We start from the raw sequence: 16,848 nt of genomic DNA on the forward strand, positions 1-16,848 counted from the left end.
CTTTTTAGTGATTTTAAAAGTGGTGTCTAATTTACTTATGCATTAGTAAAAAATGATAAGCAAGAGTATATAGAGCTTTACATTAAACATTTTTTTCTAGAACATGAATTTGGAATCATCAGCTATTATATTCTGATCTCAATACCATGTATTATATACAGGTAGAACTCTGGGAATTTATAAAATTAGCTAATATATTAATTTCAGAGAGGTTAAAATAGTGTGCCCTATATATCACTGAAAGGCTTCAGTTGTCTTCATAGAATTCAGTCTCTTTTTACTTCTGAGCTACTATAGAATATACATTAGATATGAATGATTTACATAATTGAGATTATGATTGATATTGCTCTCATGGATGCCTCTTCAAAGAAAAAAAATTTTTTCCTCAGTCGAACAAATATAGGTCCTAACATAAGCCAGTGTATGTTTCTTCATTTGAGATTCTGATGTAAAGTTCTTATTGAAATATCATGATAGCTCAATGGAGATTTTTTTACTGTATATCTTTTCCCTCACTTTCTTGGAGGTAAATTAGAAGAAAACAACTTTCATTTGTGGAGTCAGGCCAACAATAATGTTATGATTTCACTCTGGTCCAGTACACTAGAATAAATAACTTATCTACTCCCACTTACCTTGCTACATGATTAATTACAGGAGCAAAGTTGGTTGGCCCATACAGTTGTACAGATTTCAGACTCCTATAATAAGCCTCCATGACACCCTCAATGCCATCACAGTAGGGGTTTTGAGGGTTCCCATTCTGTAGAAAGTTACAGGCAAAAAAAAAGTAAAGAATGAATAGTGTCTGTAAAGCTCAATTAAAAAAGAGAATGATACAGGTTCATACTCATAAAGCTTTTTGGATGAAAACTCAGTTATAGATTTATAATAGTAAAACATAATAATAAATTAAGTGATCAACATAGATTACATTTACATAGATTGTGATATGAGGTAATGTGCAATCATTAAAAATGGATACTTTTCAATTAAAGGGCAGGAGAAAATTCTAAATAATCTTGAGAAGCTGAATATCATGACATTTTACAATTAATAATGTCTTATTTATACACAGGTCTGTGTACATACAGAGATAAACATATAAAAATCTAAAAAGGAAACAAAATGTTAATATTTGTTATCTCTGAGTAGTTATAAATTGTTGATTTTTATTTCATTGTTTAGACTATTCTATATTTTTCAAGTTTTCTGCAGTGACATGTATTCAAATCAGAAAAAAAAAATTCTATCAATTCAAACAGTTTTACTTTATAGAAGCAAAAATGTAAACTATCTGCCATATGCACATTTTCAGGCCACAATTAATAACCCCAACTAAAGAAGTGATCAGAGGGAATGTAATTTGGTGTGAGTAGCATCAAAACAAGGTAAAGAGAAAAGAATCAAAGAAACATATCTATATTGTTCAAGGGAATTGGAGCTTTCCACCGGAGTTCTTATTCTGCAGATAGTAACCCAGAAGGGCAACTTTAAACCTGGAGATCTAGTCTAGCTTTCTCATACTTTGAATGCTCTATTAGGTTTAATTCTCCTAGTCCAGCTTCCGCAAATAACACAAATAAGGCAGTGTTATCTATTGCTATGTAGCAAATTATCCCAAAAGTTAGTGTCTTAAAACAGTAGGCATTTATAATCCCATACATTTTTTTAGGTGTCAAGAATCCAGAAGCAGCTTAGCCAGGTGATTCTTGCTCAGGATCTCTCAAGAGCTTGCAATCAAGAAGCCAACCTGGGCTGCAGTCATCTGAAAGCCTGACCAGAGTTGGAGGATCTGCTTCTAAGAAGGCTCACTTACATGGTTTGCTGGCAGTAGGTCAACACGAACTCTGCATAGGGCTGCTTTAGTGTTCCAACAACATGGCAGCTAACTTCCCCAAAATGAGTGATCCGAGAGAGAGAGAGAGCAAGGAGGAAGCTCCAATAAGCTCCTAGTCTTATAAGTTGCATAGCATTACTTCTACTTTCATCTATTTGTTAGAAATGAGTCACTAAGTGTAGCCCATACTCAAGGGAAGAGGAATTAGGTTCCACCTCTCGAAGGGGGTAATATAAAAAAATTTGTAGCTCTATTTTAAAACACTAGGGACAGTAACCATGCTTAAACATAGTCAGCAGTAATTTTAGCATGTATGTTTTTACCTGAACAATCAAAAGTGACTAGTAATTTATAACTTAAATTTGTTGAATTCTATATACTAAGTTTTATATTAAAATATTTACATACATTATATAATTTTTATAGTATAACAATCTAAAAAAGTAGATAAAATGCTATTATTATTCTCACTTTACAGATGAGGCACTAAGAGCTTAGATATTGTGTCCAAAGTCACGCAACACCGGTAACAGAGAAAACATTTCCAGAGCCCCATCTCTTAACCAGCAGTATACCACCATATTACAAAATCCTAGCATTTTGAAAGACTGAGGATCTTAGGGAACTAAGTCAGATGTTACCAACCATTTCAATTTTGTCATTTGTGAAAGAAGGATTTATAACCATTGTCCTTTTAATTTTGTCTTTTTATTCAAACTTTTTATTTTTACCTCATGTAAATTTTTTAAAACATAAAAATAATAAAATAACTCTTTATATTATAAAATTGCCTACAGGAATTGATTGAAATTAAAATGTGAAAGTTTAATATTTAGCACAAAGCAGTGACTGGTTGGTTTTGATGTTAATCTGAGCTGACCTTTAATTAGCCTTCCTTTTAATAAAATTTTATGGTGTTCTATCTCTTGATAAGGTATAAAGCTAATTAAAATTAAAACTCATTACTGATTTGGGGCATATAAAAATGTATTATATATCTGCCTTAAGGGAACAATTACAAACCAGGATAGTTCTGAGTTACTTTTTGATCAGCATTTTAACATTTTGACTGGAGAGATTTACATTTCTATAAAATTATGCATTTCCTTTATTCCTCTGGAAATAATAAAGTCACCATTTCCCCCACCATTTCATTTATCTTGATTAGAAAGATTTTATAAATCTTAAAAAAAACATTTCTTAAAATAATTATGTGGAGAATTAGTTTTTGCTTGTTATGACAAATAAAAATAAGATTATGTGTGGCTCTAACACAAAAGTAAAACAGAATGTTCTTGAAAATAAGTACATTCAATTTTGTTGTTTATTAATGAAGAGGGCAGTGGATGCCCTATTTTATATTTCCTTTTTAATTAACAAACTTTTCCACTTCTGAAATAATGAATGTTAATTTGTAGAACATACAGAAAGTATAAAGAACAAAATTCAAAATGAGCAATAATCCCACACACAGACTTAAGTGAGGAGTGTCCAGCTCTCACCAGTTTTTTCCTTTCATTTGGCTCCCTGAGGGATTGTACTGGAGATTTAGATTCAGTTCTGGAAGTGAAGTTCAAAGTCTCTGTTGCTACCTATAGCCTATAACAATTTTCAATGGGGCTAACATGCTGCAAAATGCTGAAGAGAGCTGTTAGGAGCTGTTGCTTTACTCTTTGAAATGTATCTGTAGCTGCCCAGAGACTGACTGCTTACTACAGGGGAAAGTTGAGAGAATTTTTCCTTTTATTCAATAAACAAATATCTATTGAGCTTCTATTTTCTGCATGCAGTGTTAAAGACCTTTGGTGATTATACTGTTGAATTTAGTTGGAAGAAAATGTGTACATATAAATATTAAATTGCTCGATTTCTATAATTGCCAAAATAAGTGAAAAGTATGCCAGTGATTTTAGATATTTGGTAGGAGAAATCACTTGGACAGATGTAGCATTTCTCTCTATTGATCAACACAGAAGACCTTCTTTTAAGGGTCACTGGCTACATGCCCATTAGATATACTTCCTCTAAAGCCTTACACTATAAGGAGTCATCAAGAATCATCATGAGACATGACATTCTTTCCACAACCAAAAGTGCTAATGTGGTGATATTAGTATATTTTTCCTTTCTTTTTCTATTCCCTTTTCTTTTTCCACTATATCTATTCTTACACATATTTCAAATGAAAAGCTGGGGCTTACCTTAAATCCTTTTGATTGAGTAAAGCTCAATTTCAACATCTGTGCTAGCCTCAAAATCACAATTAGGGATTTTAAATTTTTTTTAAAGGCCTCCCTTGCTATCTGAAAGATTATTTGAATTTGGGGTGATAAACAGATTAATGACTGTGAATACATATCACAAATTCTTACCATGGAAATATGAGGGTTTGGTAATATTAGGTAGTACACTAATTGCCAGATTGACATGGACTGAAGTTTTTCTATTTGCCATTTTCAGCACCTACAGATATACATTGCAGTTATTTAGGCTGAAGTTAACACAAAAATCAAATGGAGCACTATCTCTCTGAAGACCTACTTAACCTTTGCCTTTCTTACTTATTCAAGAAAACAAAAGTGCTTTGAAAAAAATTAAAGTCATATAATTATTAGGTAACATTAAAGGTGAGGCATTATCATCATCATCAACATCATCATTGTTGTCTCATCAATTTTAGAAACTATTTTTCATGAATTTAAAGGGTTATGATCTCCATCCTATAAATATTTGAGTTGGTTTCAAAGAATCTTTTAAGATGCAACTAATAAAAAGGTCCCTCCTTTGCATAGGTTTGGTTACAAGGAATGAATGTGGAGGTAGGAAAAGCAGAAAATTAGAGGGAGAGAAAAAGGAAAAAACAATCATACACAAAGGTGAGAAGAAACTTATGGAAGGAAAATTAATCAGTATCATTTAGTTTAACATAATTATTCCTTTTCTTAAGCCTTAAAATAGTTCATGGCCTTTTTCCTGAGGCACTTAAGACTCAGGAGCACAAGAGTGATTTTCATGGTCTTATAAGTTTCTGGGAGAATTTAATTCTCTAAGGCATAACAAAATCTCAACAGATATTCATTTTTATATGACATTGGTGGTTGTGGCATGTGGGATATTTCACAGAGGAAGAATTAAAACCTCGAGCAACCTTCCCCGAAATTGTGTGGAATAGAAAAAGCAAGAATAAGTATAGGGAAAAAAGTTAAAATATAGCTCTTAAAATATATTTAAGGAAGATGAACTCTAATCATATGAAAGCTTCTGGGGGGGGTATGTGTGTGTATGTATGTATGTGTGTGTGTGTATATATATATATATATATATATATATATATATATATATATATATATATATATACACATAATGGTGTTCATAAAGGACATATCTGAGACGTGGGATTATTACAGATGCTTTTATAAAAAGTGGTTTAGTAGTGGTTAAGAATGTGGATTCTAAAATAAGACTGACCTGGGTTCAAGTCCTGTCCTCTGTAAACCTGATTAACTTCTGTGACTCTGAGCTAAATTATACAACTCCTGGGGGTACTCTTTTCACTGTATTTAATATGAGTGGCTCTTGATAGACTAGTGTGATGTGACAGTTGTTATACACCTATCCGATAAGAATTTTATGAAGATTATATAAGAAATGAGTATAAAGTACCTGGCTTGATACTCAGTAATTACTTAATAAATGATTGCATTATTGTTTATTTCTATTTTTCTTGCAGAACTTAAAAAATATATATATTACTTTTGTAACAAGAATAAAAACAATGAAAAAAGATCTACAAAAATATTGGGCATGGAAGAGTTTACTTTTACAATATATAGGGTAGGGTAGGGAGGCATTTCTGTTAGGAAAATCTAAATTTTTTCCAAAATGATATCTAACCATTCCTCCATTGAGTTTCCCATTATTTCATTAGAAAGTGCAAGTGAGAATAAGACTGATTAGGTGTATAAGCACCATCTGTGTGAAATTTATTTTAAAGGTAGAATGTAGTACATTGCTTACTTGTAATAATACAGCAGGAGTAGATTTATGTAAATGAAACATTAAAAAGAAAAATATTTATTCCAGTCATATTTACTCCATTATATTGAAACCATAATTAATTATAGCCATAATTATTGCTTCACATTTGAAAAAAAATTCCAGTCATAACTAATCCTTTATATTTGAAAAGAAATGACATTTTAGAAGATGGAAGATTAAGGATAGCTACACATTCTTTGATACCCCTCCCATTGAGAGGTGTTTCCCCTACCTTGAAACTGGGATGAACTTAGTGACTTGCTTGACCAAGAGAATGTAGGAGAAATAACTTTCTGGGACTTCCAAGGCCCTGCAGTTTCTGCCCCAGCCTTTTAGAATACTCACTCTGGGAAAGCTGGTTGCTGTGTAAGAAATATGACTACCTTGAGACCACTACACTATGATGAAGTCTGTGATAACCATATGGACAAGTTGTATGTAGAATGAAGGAAAGATGCCTAGACAACCCAGCTATTTCAGCCATCCTAGCTCAGGCATCAGACATAAGCTAATGAGCCATCTTAGGGGACATACTAGCTCCAGGAGATATGACAGGGAGAAGAACTGAGGAATCTAACCAACAGCCAAAATAAAATCCAGATATATGGCTCTAGTAGAACAATTCCAGCCATCTCTAGCCAATCACGGCATCCCAGGTGAGGCCCCAGACATCCTGAAAAATGTACCATCCCCCATTGTATTCTGCTCAAATTCCTGACCCACATATCACGAATATAACAGAAGGTGTTATGCAGCAATAGATAACCAGAATAGAGCTCCTATTTATAGATCAGATGCACTTTAGGTAGATTTACTGCTAATCTACTTAACTGTCTTTTTTCCCATTAGTATCACATTCCTAAATCAATCATTCACCAAAATTAAGCTGAGTGTATAGTCATAAGAAGTTGCTACATGAGTAATTAGAGCATAAGCAGCAAGCCAATGAAAAGATCCAACACATTATTTTTTTCAAAATATCAATTCTTTCAATGTATTCTTACCAAAGCAAACTCATGAGATATCCTTCCATCTGGAGGCAGTTTTGCACCAAAACCTAAAGCTGGGAACATTTTATCACTGTCATAATCTTGAACGATTTCTCCCACTGCTTTCAGTGCCATACCATAGGCATTCAGTTGATAAGGATTCATGTAGTGGAGAGAAGTGGGCTGGGTAGGGTTGCCTGATGACAGAAAAAAATATTTCAAACACGAGTGATCAGGCTAAAGATATAATTTTTGGGACTTATTTCTTGATAACTATTTCAGGTTTAAATATTAAAAATCATGTTTTCTGCCTATATTCATAGTATGTTAAATATCTTCTTTTGGATAAATATTGACACAGAGATATTTATTAAATTAGATCAGATATGTAGAAAGTTTCCCCAAGATATGCTAAAGCATATGCAGATTTTTTCAAAAATTATTTCTCATTGTCAATGTCATAGGCTATTCTTGAGTTTCAGCCACAGAAGAAGCATAAAAGTATTTTTGTTAATCGTATTTTATTGTAATCTTATTTTTAAAAATTGTGTGCCTTTAGTTTGAATCCTTATTCTATAATCAGAGGACCCAGCTGATGTAATAGGCTTCAATAATTATGAGGCCTTCTTAAAGTTGTATCACAAACATAAATTGAATATTTGAGACATATCTCAATTTAATCACTTTTAAAGAGGAGAGTGTAGAGATTTTCAAATTCATGCTAATTAAATATCTAGAGCTGAAAAATTATTCAGAGTTTCTAACTAAACTTTTAGCTAGGAGTCAAAAGGCTTGAAGTCGGGTCTTGCCATTTGCAGGACAACTATATAATTCCCATTATAAAGCCTACCACAGTATTTACTGGGAAGACAAAATAAGATTATGTGTGTGGAAGTGATTAAAAGTTATAAAGTACCATAGAAAAGTAAAGTTTAACTACTACTGTTATTATTGTCTGGGTCATCCACAAATGTAGGATGTTTCATTTGAATGAGTATGAGACAGAAAGTAATATATGTGCTACCACTCAAACACATTGAGATTCACATTCAGTTGCCCTAATTATCAGCACAAAGGCAGCCTGAAAGTCCCTTTAGTTTCTTAAGTGAAAATGGAAATTAAATGGGACTTGTAACAGCTCATAAAGCTCAATTCTACATTAAAACATTGTCCAAAGAAGAAATGCCTCAAGGCATAGTTCTTTTTTGATAGGGAAAAAATAATAATAACCACTTGAGATCCAGAGAGAAACAAAATAAAGATCTCCCTTTGGTTTATAATGCATATAATAATACCCAGACCAATTTTGGTTTCAAGATAATTCATTGTGTACATGCATTTATTTTTCCAAAGAGTTATCAGCATTCAAGAGCCAAATGACAAAATTTCTAAAAAAGTGTCTTCTGTCCAAGATGGGCCCTAATGTTCCCCTCAGCTTGCCTAAACTTAAGAAAGGTTGTCCCTGACCTCCTGTCTCTTAGAATATTTACTTTAGAAAACTTGGAATTGTGAATTCCTTCTCTGTTCCTTTGAGGCGTAAATCCTCTACAATCCAGGACTGTCTTCCTCAGGGACGTGGGAGCCATCTCTTTGAAATGTAATCACCAAGAAAAATATCACCTCTGTTGCCTAGTCTCCATGGGAGAGCAGGAGCCTACCTTCAGTAAGTGCTAATTAGTAAACACAGATGGCCTAATCACACAGACCAATTTCCCCTCCAATCTCTCAGTACTTAACTACTAGTTCATCACAGCACTTAAAAACCCTCTCACCTTTTGCTTTGGAGGAATTGAGTTCAATTTCTTTCATTGCAATAGCTTTGATTTCTATTGCAAAAATCCTGAAACAAGTCTTCATTGCCTGTTTAACTTACCTGGTGCAATTTTTCTTTGACAGTTCTTTCTAAAGCAGGGATTTTGCCTCTTGTTCAAAAGCCTGCTGGAGCCACAACTAAACGATACCACTACCAAGTTGTTATTTAACACAACTCTCAAATGTAAGAAGAATTGTTACCCATTAGTTGCAATATGCAACTAATTCTATTTCTCTAAGAAAACCACAACTTAAAGCTAAAATAAAAATGCTATTAATACCCCAGCATAACTAAACATCTTAGCCTATCACACACAGAAGCGCCCAATCCTACCCATTCAAAGATGTTTCCTATCTCTTTGTAGCATCTTCATCCAGACCAATCTCTTCACTATACCACTAATGATGTTTTCTTTTCCATCCCTACCTCTCACTTTGCCACCCTATCCTGAAATTCACTTTCTCCTCCTCCTCCTCACATGCATAAGACAACCTTCCTTATTTATTCCAGCCCTTATTGTCTTTCCTCTCCTACTCTTGTGCCCTTGTGTTCTGTACCACAAAATTTGGCAATTCCTTGAATCTGGGACCATATTTGTACCAGCTCTGTAACAGCAGCAATGCATATAGAAAAATGAACTTGTAGTAGGTTGGTAACATTGAGTTATTAGCTAATAACAATAATAATTATAATAGCATAGAATGTAACATGAACTTACTTCATATCTCACTTAATCCTTTTTCAACAAACCTATGACATGGGTACTTTTATTACACCTATTTTTCAGATCAAATAACTTTCAGATTAAATAACTTGACCAAATCACACAGTAATAATTGGTCAAACTAGAATATGAATCTAGGCAGATTCCATAGCCCTTACTCTTAGTTATAACTCCGCTTAAGGATTTTGAAATATTTTAAACACTGAATATTTTCAAACATATCTGATTTTGTTTTAAATGTACACTACGCCTTTGTAAAAAAAAAAAAAACAAAACACTTGAATAGGCTGTCTTTTTTTTTTTTTTTTTTGCAGTACTTAGGCCTCTCACTGTCGTGGCCTCTCCCGTTGTGGAGCACAGGCTCTGGACGCGCAGGCTCAGCGGCCATGGCTCACGGGCCCAGCAGCTCCGCGGCATGTGGGATCTTCCCGGACCGGGGCACAAACTCATGTCCCTTGCATCGGCAGGCGGACTCTCAACCACTGCGCCACTAAGGAAGCCCTTGAATAGGCTCTTTTAAAAAGCTTCATTGAGATATAATTCATATAACTTATAGTTAACCCATTTAAAATGTACAATTCAATTATTTTAAGTATATTTACAAATAAGCAGAACCATCAATACAGTCAATTTTAGAACATTTTCATCACCTCAAAAAAATGTACTTATTTACAATCATTCCCTTATTACTCCATCCAGCCCAGCACTAAACAATGACTAATCTACTTTCTGTCTCTTTAATTTGCCTATTCTGGACATTTCATGTAAATAGAATTACACAGTATATGGTCATTTGTGACTAGGTTTCACTTAGTATAGTGATTTCAAGGTTCATCTGTGTTGTAGCATGTTTTGGCACTTCATATTTCATTCCTGTTTATTGCCAAATAATATTCCATTGTATGAATATACCACATTTTAAAATCAGTTTATCAGTTGATGGACATTTGGGTTGTTTCCACATTTTGGCTATTATGCTGCTATAAACATTCATGTACAAATTTCTGTGTGGATATAGGTTTCCATGTCTCTTGCATATATATCAAGGGTGGAACCGCTGGGTCATATGGTAACTCTACGTTTAACAACTTGAAGAACTGCCAGAGTCTTCCAAAGTGGCTGCACCATTTTACATTCTCATCAGCAGTATATGAGGGTTCCAACTTCTTCACATGCTCACAACGCTTATTGTTTTCTGACTTTTGGTATCTCATTATTATTTTGATTTGTGTTTTCTGATATGTAAGTATGCCAAGTACCTTTTCATGTGCTTACTGGTCATTTGTATAGCTTTTCTGAATAACTGGAATACCACTTTTAATTGGGCTGTCTGTTTTCGAGTTATAAGAGTTCTTTATATATTCTAGATACAAGTCCTCTATGAGATATTTGATTTGCTAATATTTTATCCCATTCTGGGGTTTGTCTTTTCACTTTGTTAATTATGTTCTATGGCGCATAAAGAAGTTTTAATTTTGATGGAGTTCAATTTATTTATTTTTTTACTCTTGTTGCTCATATGTTTGGTGTCATATCTAAGAATCAATTGTCAAACCCAAGGTCATGAAGATATATCCCTATGTTTTCTTCTAATAGCTTTATAATGTTAACCCTTACATTTAGATTTTTGATCTATTAAGGGTCCAACTTCATTCTTTTGCCTGTGGCTATCCAGTCGTCCCAGTACCATTTGTTGAAGAGACTATTCTTCCCCCATTGAATTATCTTGGTACCCTTCTCAAGATCAGTTAACCTTAGATGCATGGGTTTATTTCTGGAATCTCAATTCTATTTCATTGATCGATATATCTATCTTTATGCCAGACTTACACTGCCTTGATTACTGTTGCTTTGTACTAAGTTTCAAAAATGAGTATGAATCTTCCTACTTTGTTCTATTTTTTTCAAATCTGCTTTGGTTCTTCTGGGCCCCTTTAAATTCCAAATGAATTTTTGGGTCAGTTATCTGTTTCTTCAAAAAAGGCCTTTCAGATTTTGATAGAAATTACAGTGAATCTGTCAATCTCTTTGGAAAATATTGCCATATTAACAATGTTGAATTTCCTAATCAATGAATGTGGCATATTTTTCAACTAATTTAGATCTTTAATTTCTTTCAAAATTTTTTCAGAATATAATTTTAGGGTATAAGTTTTGCACTCACTTTGTTAAATTTATTCCTAAGTACTGTATGCCTTTTGATACTACTGTAAATAGAACTGTTTTCTTAATTTCATTTTCATATTGTTCATTGGAAGTGTATAGAGAAAGAATTGATTTTTATATATGGATCTTCCATCCTTCAATCTTGCTGAACTCATTTAACAGTTCTAATAGATTTTTAGTGGATTCCTTAGGATTTTCTACATAAAAGATTATATCACATGCAAATAAAAATAGTTTTACCTCTTCCTTTCCAATATGGATGTCTTTTATTTTTTTTCTTGCCTAATTGCCCTGGCCTCCAGTACAATGTAAAATAGAAGTAGCAAGACATCCTTGTCTTTTTCCTCATCTTAAGGTGAAAGCATCCAGCTTTTCACCCTTAAGTATGATGTTGGCTATAAGTTTTTATATTTTCCCTTCATAAGGTTAGTAAGTCACTTTCTATTCCTAGTTTATGTGGTTTCATTATAAAAGTATGTTGGACTTTGTCAAATTCTTTTTCTATATCAATTGAAGTGACCATGTGGTTTTTACATTTTCTTCTATTGGTACAGTGTATGACATTATTTGATTTTTGAATATTAAGTCAACCTTGCATTCCTGGGATAAATTTTAATTGGTCAGGGTATATAATTCTCTACATATGTTGTTGGATTCAGTTTGCTAGTATTTTGTTAAGGGTTTTTATATCCATAAAAGATATTGTTCTTTAGTTTTTCTTACGATGCTTTTGTCTGGTTTTGGTACCAAGGTAATACCTCTTAAAATGAGTTGGAAAGTGTTCCTTCCTCTTCCACTTTTGGAAAGTGTTCCTTCCTCTTCCTTTTCCAATATGTGAAGAATTGGCATTAACTCCTCTTTAAATAGAGTTCATCAGTGAAGCTATCTATACCTGGGCCCACATAAACTTTGTGGATAGTTTTTATGGGTCTGTTCAGATTGTCTATTTTCTTAAGTCAGTTTCAGTAGTTTGTATCTTGTATTGAATAAAAATTCTCGCCCTTCTAGTGGTGCTAATGTTCATCAATAAATGAAAGCTAACATTTTAATCCAGTTGGATTTTGGTGTATATGTTTCCTATATTACTAAATAAAACACGTGCAAAAATCATTAACTTGAAGCCACAATATTGGAAAATAAATTTATCATGTAGTCAAAGATAAGCTAAATTAGAATTTGGTTTCCTCATCTCTATCTGTAACTCTACTGCTAACAAGTCAAAATGTGTTGATTAGTAAAAGGATTTTTCTAGATCTGAGTTTTCTTATTTGTATAAGAGGATGATGGTTGGGCTTCCCTGGTGGTGCAGTGGTTGAGTCCGCCTGCCAACGCAGAGGATGCGGGTTCGTGCCCTGGTCTGGGAGGATCCCACGTGCCGCAGAGCGGCTGGGCCGGTGAGCCATGGCCACTGAGCCTGCATGTCCGGAGCCTTGCTCCACAACGGGAGAGGCCACAACGGTGAGAGGCCCTTGTACTGCAAAAAAAAAAAAAAAAAAGGATGATGGTTGGAGTAAGTGATCTCTTACCTAAAAATTCTATTATTTTGTGAAATGTGAGTGAATGTGAGAGAAATGTGAAGTGAATTTAATGTGAGAGTTACAGCACGTAAACAATTTGAAAAGAAAACTAGATAAATATATAAACTAATGGCAACTTCTGGTAAAAGTTAAAAAATGAGACTCAAGGGTGTGGTGAAAAGGGAAACCTCCTGCACTGTTGGTGGAAATGTAAATGGAAACAGCCACTATGGAAAACACTATGGAGGTTCCTTAAAAATCTAAAAATAGAACTACCATATTATACAGCAATCCCACTACTGGGCATATACCCTGAGAAAACCATAATTCAAAGAGCCATGTACCACAACGTTCACTGCAGCACTATTTACAATAGCCAGGACATGGAAGCAACCTAAATATCCATCGACAGATGAATGGATAAAGAAGATGTGGCACATATATACAATGGAATATTACTCAGCCATAAAAGGAAACAAAATTGAACTATTTGTAGTGAATTGGATGGGCCTAGAGTGTGTCATACAGAGTGAAGTAAGTCAGAAAGAGCAAAACAAATACCGTATGCTAACACCTATATATGGAATCTAAAAAAAAAAAAAAAAGGTCATGAAGAACCTAGGGGTAAGATGGAAATAAAGACACAGACCTACTAGAGAATGGACTTGAGGATATGGGGAGGGGGGAGGGTAAGCTGTGACAAAGTGAGAGAGGGGCATGGACATATATACACTACCAAACGTAAAATAGATAACTAGTGGGAAGCAGCTGCATAGCACAGGGAGATCAGCTCAGTGGTTTGTGACCACCTAGAGGGGTGGGATAGGGAGGGTGGGAGGGAGGGAGATGCAAGAGGGAAGAGATATGGGAACATATGTATAACTGATTCACTTTGTTATAAAGCAGAAACTAACACACCATTGTAAAGCAATTATATTCCAATAAAGATGTTAAAAAAAAAGAAGATATGGCATGTATATACAATGGAATATTACTCAGCCATAAAAAGAAATGAAATTGAGTTATTTGTAGTGAAGTGGATATACCTACAGTCTGTCATACAGAGTTAAGTAACTTAGAAAGAGAAAAACAAATACCATATGCTAACACATATATATGGAATCTAAAAAAAAAAAAAATGGTACTGATGAACCTAGTTGCAGGGCAGGAATAAAGATGTAGACATAGAGAATGGACTGGAGGACACGGGGTGGGAGGGGGAAGCTGGGGCAAAGTGAGAGTAGCATCGACATATATACACTACCGAATGTAAAATAGTTAGCTAGTGGGAAGCAGAAGCATAGCACAGGGAGATCAGCTCGGTGTTTTGTGATGACCTAGAGGGGTGGGATAGGGAGGGTGGGAGGGAGGCTCACGAGGGAGGGGATATGGGGACATATGTATGCATATGGCTGATTCACTTTTGTGTACAACAGAAACAAACATAGTATTGTGAAGCAATTATACGCCAGTAGAGATCTAGTAAAAATAAAATAATAATGAGACTCATGTTCTTATGATATATAATAACTGATTTTAAATGACTGTTCTGTTTGAAACAAAGTCACTTCAAAATATAGTTAAAAGTCCACTCTCTTTCCCTTCTTAAAATGTTTGATATACAAATTAGGAATATCCATACATGGGGTGTTATATGATGGTCCATCTGAATTAATTAAATATAAATGTGTTAACATAAGTAATTCTTAAAAATAACTGAGTAAAAGTAAACTAAGCTACTGTACATGTATTTGAATTACATTTGTATAAATTAATACACAGAAAAGTACTATAAAAATGAGGATTATAGTTAGACACACTTCAGAATTGTAGTTATGCATGGAGAAGAAGGGAGTGTAGAAAAAAATGGGGCAGGGTACACAACGAGCTTAACTAGATCTAAAATTTTCCTTTTAAAAATATGTAAAACAAAAAAGACAATATTTCAATATTTAATAAATTTGAATGGGACTATTATGCACTTTTGTTGTATTTCTTATAGTCTTTTGTATACCTGAACTATTTCATAATATTGAAAAAAGAAAAGTTATCTGAAGTTTGTAGGAAACACTTCAGAAGTATGTATTCATGGAAAGAAAACATCTAAACCTCATGAAAATAAATATTTATTTTTTAATGTAATTGCTGATAATTTTTAATATGGGATAGTCATAATACTCACCATTTGATGCAGTAAAATCAATAGCCACTGTGAAATTGATTTGTGTTCTAAAATATAAGTAAATTAGAATCATTAATAACTGAATAACCTCATAAAAAGAAGTTTGATTTCCATTTTTGTTACATTTTTAACATCACTAATTTTCTTAAATGTTATTACTAGCAACTATGTTACAGCACACACTGATTAGTATCAGTTAGGCAGTTTTACAAGCTAAGAACCTGGCAAAATACCTTTACAATCATGCAACTGTAAAATACAAAATAAAGCATCAGGAGTAAAAATAGCTCCTAGTTGAAAGCACAATAACTAAGTGAGGAGCTCATAATGAAGTCAAACTATAAATAATTATTTGCCAGTCTCCAATGTCAACATTTATTATTAATTTCTTTTCAAAACTATTCTGTAGTCGATGTGAAATTATTATGTCCTTAAAAGTATGGCATTGCTAAAATAATGTCTAATAATATTGTTCCTTAAACTAATTCCAACAATCCTGAAAACACAGGATTTTCTTTTGCTGTCTTCAGAACTCAAGTATTTCAAATACTGATCAGTGCTCAGTGCTCACAGCATTCCTGTATACTTGCGAGTATTTATAGATATGGATAAATATTTATATAGATGAAATTGTTATATACACTTAAAAATTTCAGCACATGGTAGTTACCCAAAATTATTTTACTGTATTAGTGGTTTTTTTTTTTTCGGTAGAAACCAAGGAGGTGGCATTCACATTAAAAATTCACTCTTTTGGATATACCTCTAAGTCTTTCTATATGTAATTCCACTTTCTCACCAAAGAAGGCATAAAAACACAAATAAGTGACAATGATATAATTACTGGGATAACCTGTTGTCATATCTAATTTACAAAATAATTTTTAATTTAAAAAGTAAATAATTTGAAAACATGGTTGCTTAGACTATTTTAAATAACAAATTAATTTTGATACACTGTACAATTGATTTAACACTTCGAAGTTTGAGCTGTTATTTAAATGGTGGTGTGATGATGAAGAGGATGGTGATGATGATGGGTATGGCACTATAGGGTCCCTTGTAGTTCTCTTAGTATAAAGTATAGTAACATTTCCTTCTTTCTATAAAAATTCAGCTGAAAAATCCTTAATACTGCTCAGGTGTTGAAACAAATTCACGTTTTTTCCCTAAAGAATAAACAACCTTTGTTGCTTTACATTAATAAAAACTAATATAGATTCTCTTTATAGCTATATGGTAATTTTTTTCTCAGAGTAGAAATTAGGTTTAGAGGCTAAGAATATAGGCTAATTTGGAGCATAACACTTTTAGCACATAAAACTTTTAGAAAAAGAATCAGTGAAACATTTGGGAGAATATTTTGAGATAATAAATCCCTTTGAGGAACTGAAAAGAACAGTCAACATCAGGACATTGCTTTTTCATTCTGCTGCTAGAGAGAAAGTGACTATAATATAGGGTATAGTATGGTATATTAGAAAGGGTTTATTAGCTTTTGAGTCTGAAAGGACGGGGTTTGAATTTCAGCAACCCAGTTGCTGACATTAGCCAAGTTTTAGAACTCTCAGAAGGC

The 16,848-nt window shown here is 33.4% G+C and overlaps 1 protein-coding gene across 3 annotated transcripts in view; it reads right to left on the reverse strand.

Annotated features, from left to right (window-relative positions):
* Nucleotides 1-16,848, reverse strand: part of CPNE8 (copine 8) — a 368,836-nt gene that overhangs the window by 57,070 nt on the left and 294,918 nt on the right. For 2 of the 3 annotated variants that reach the window (XM_067696130.1, XM_067696131.1), the window contains 4 exons: nt 15,273-15,319; nt 6,886-7,067; nt 1,823-1,891; nt 639-766 (listed from right to left, as the gene is read on the reverse strand). In XM_067696130.1, coding sequence (XP_067552231.1) covers nt 639-766; nt 1,823-1,891; nt 6,886-7,067; nt 15,273-15,319 — 426 coding nt within the window. The remainder of the gene's footprint in view (nt 1-638; nt 767-1,822; nt 1,892-6,885; nt 7,068-15,272; nt 15,320-16,848) is intronic. The other variant, XM_067696129.1, reaches the window with a different exon arrangement.

This window comes from Pseudorca crassidens, chromosome 11 (assembly GCF_039906515.1).
Source record: "Pseudorca crassidens isolate mPseCra1 chromosome 11, mPseCra1.hap1, whole genome shotgun sequence".
Classification (NCBI taxonomy): domain Eukaryota; kingdom Metazoa; phylum Chordata; class Mammalia; order Artiodactyla; family Delphinidae; genus Pseudorca; species Pseudorca crassidens.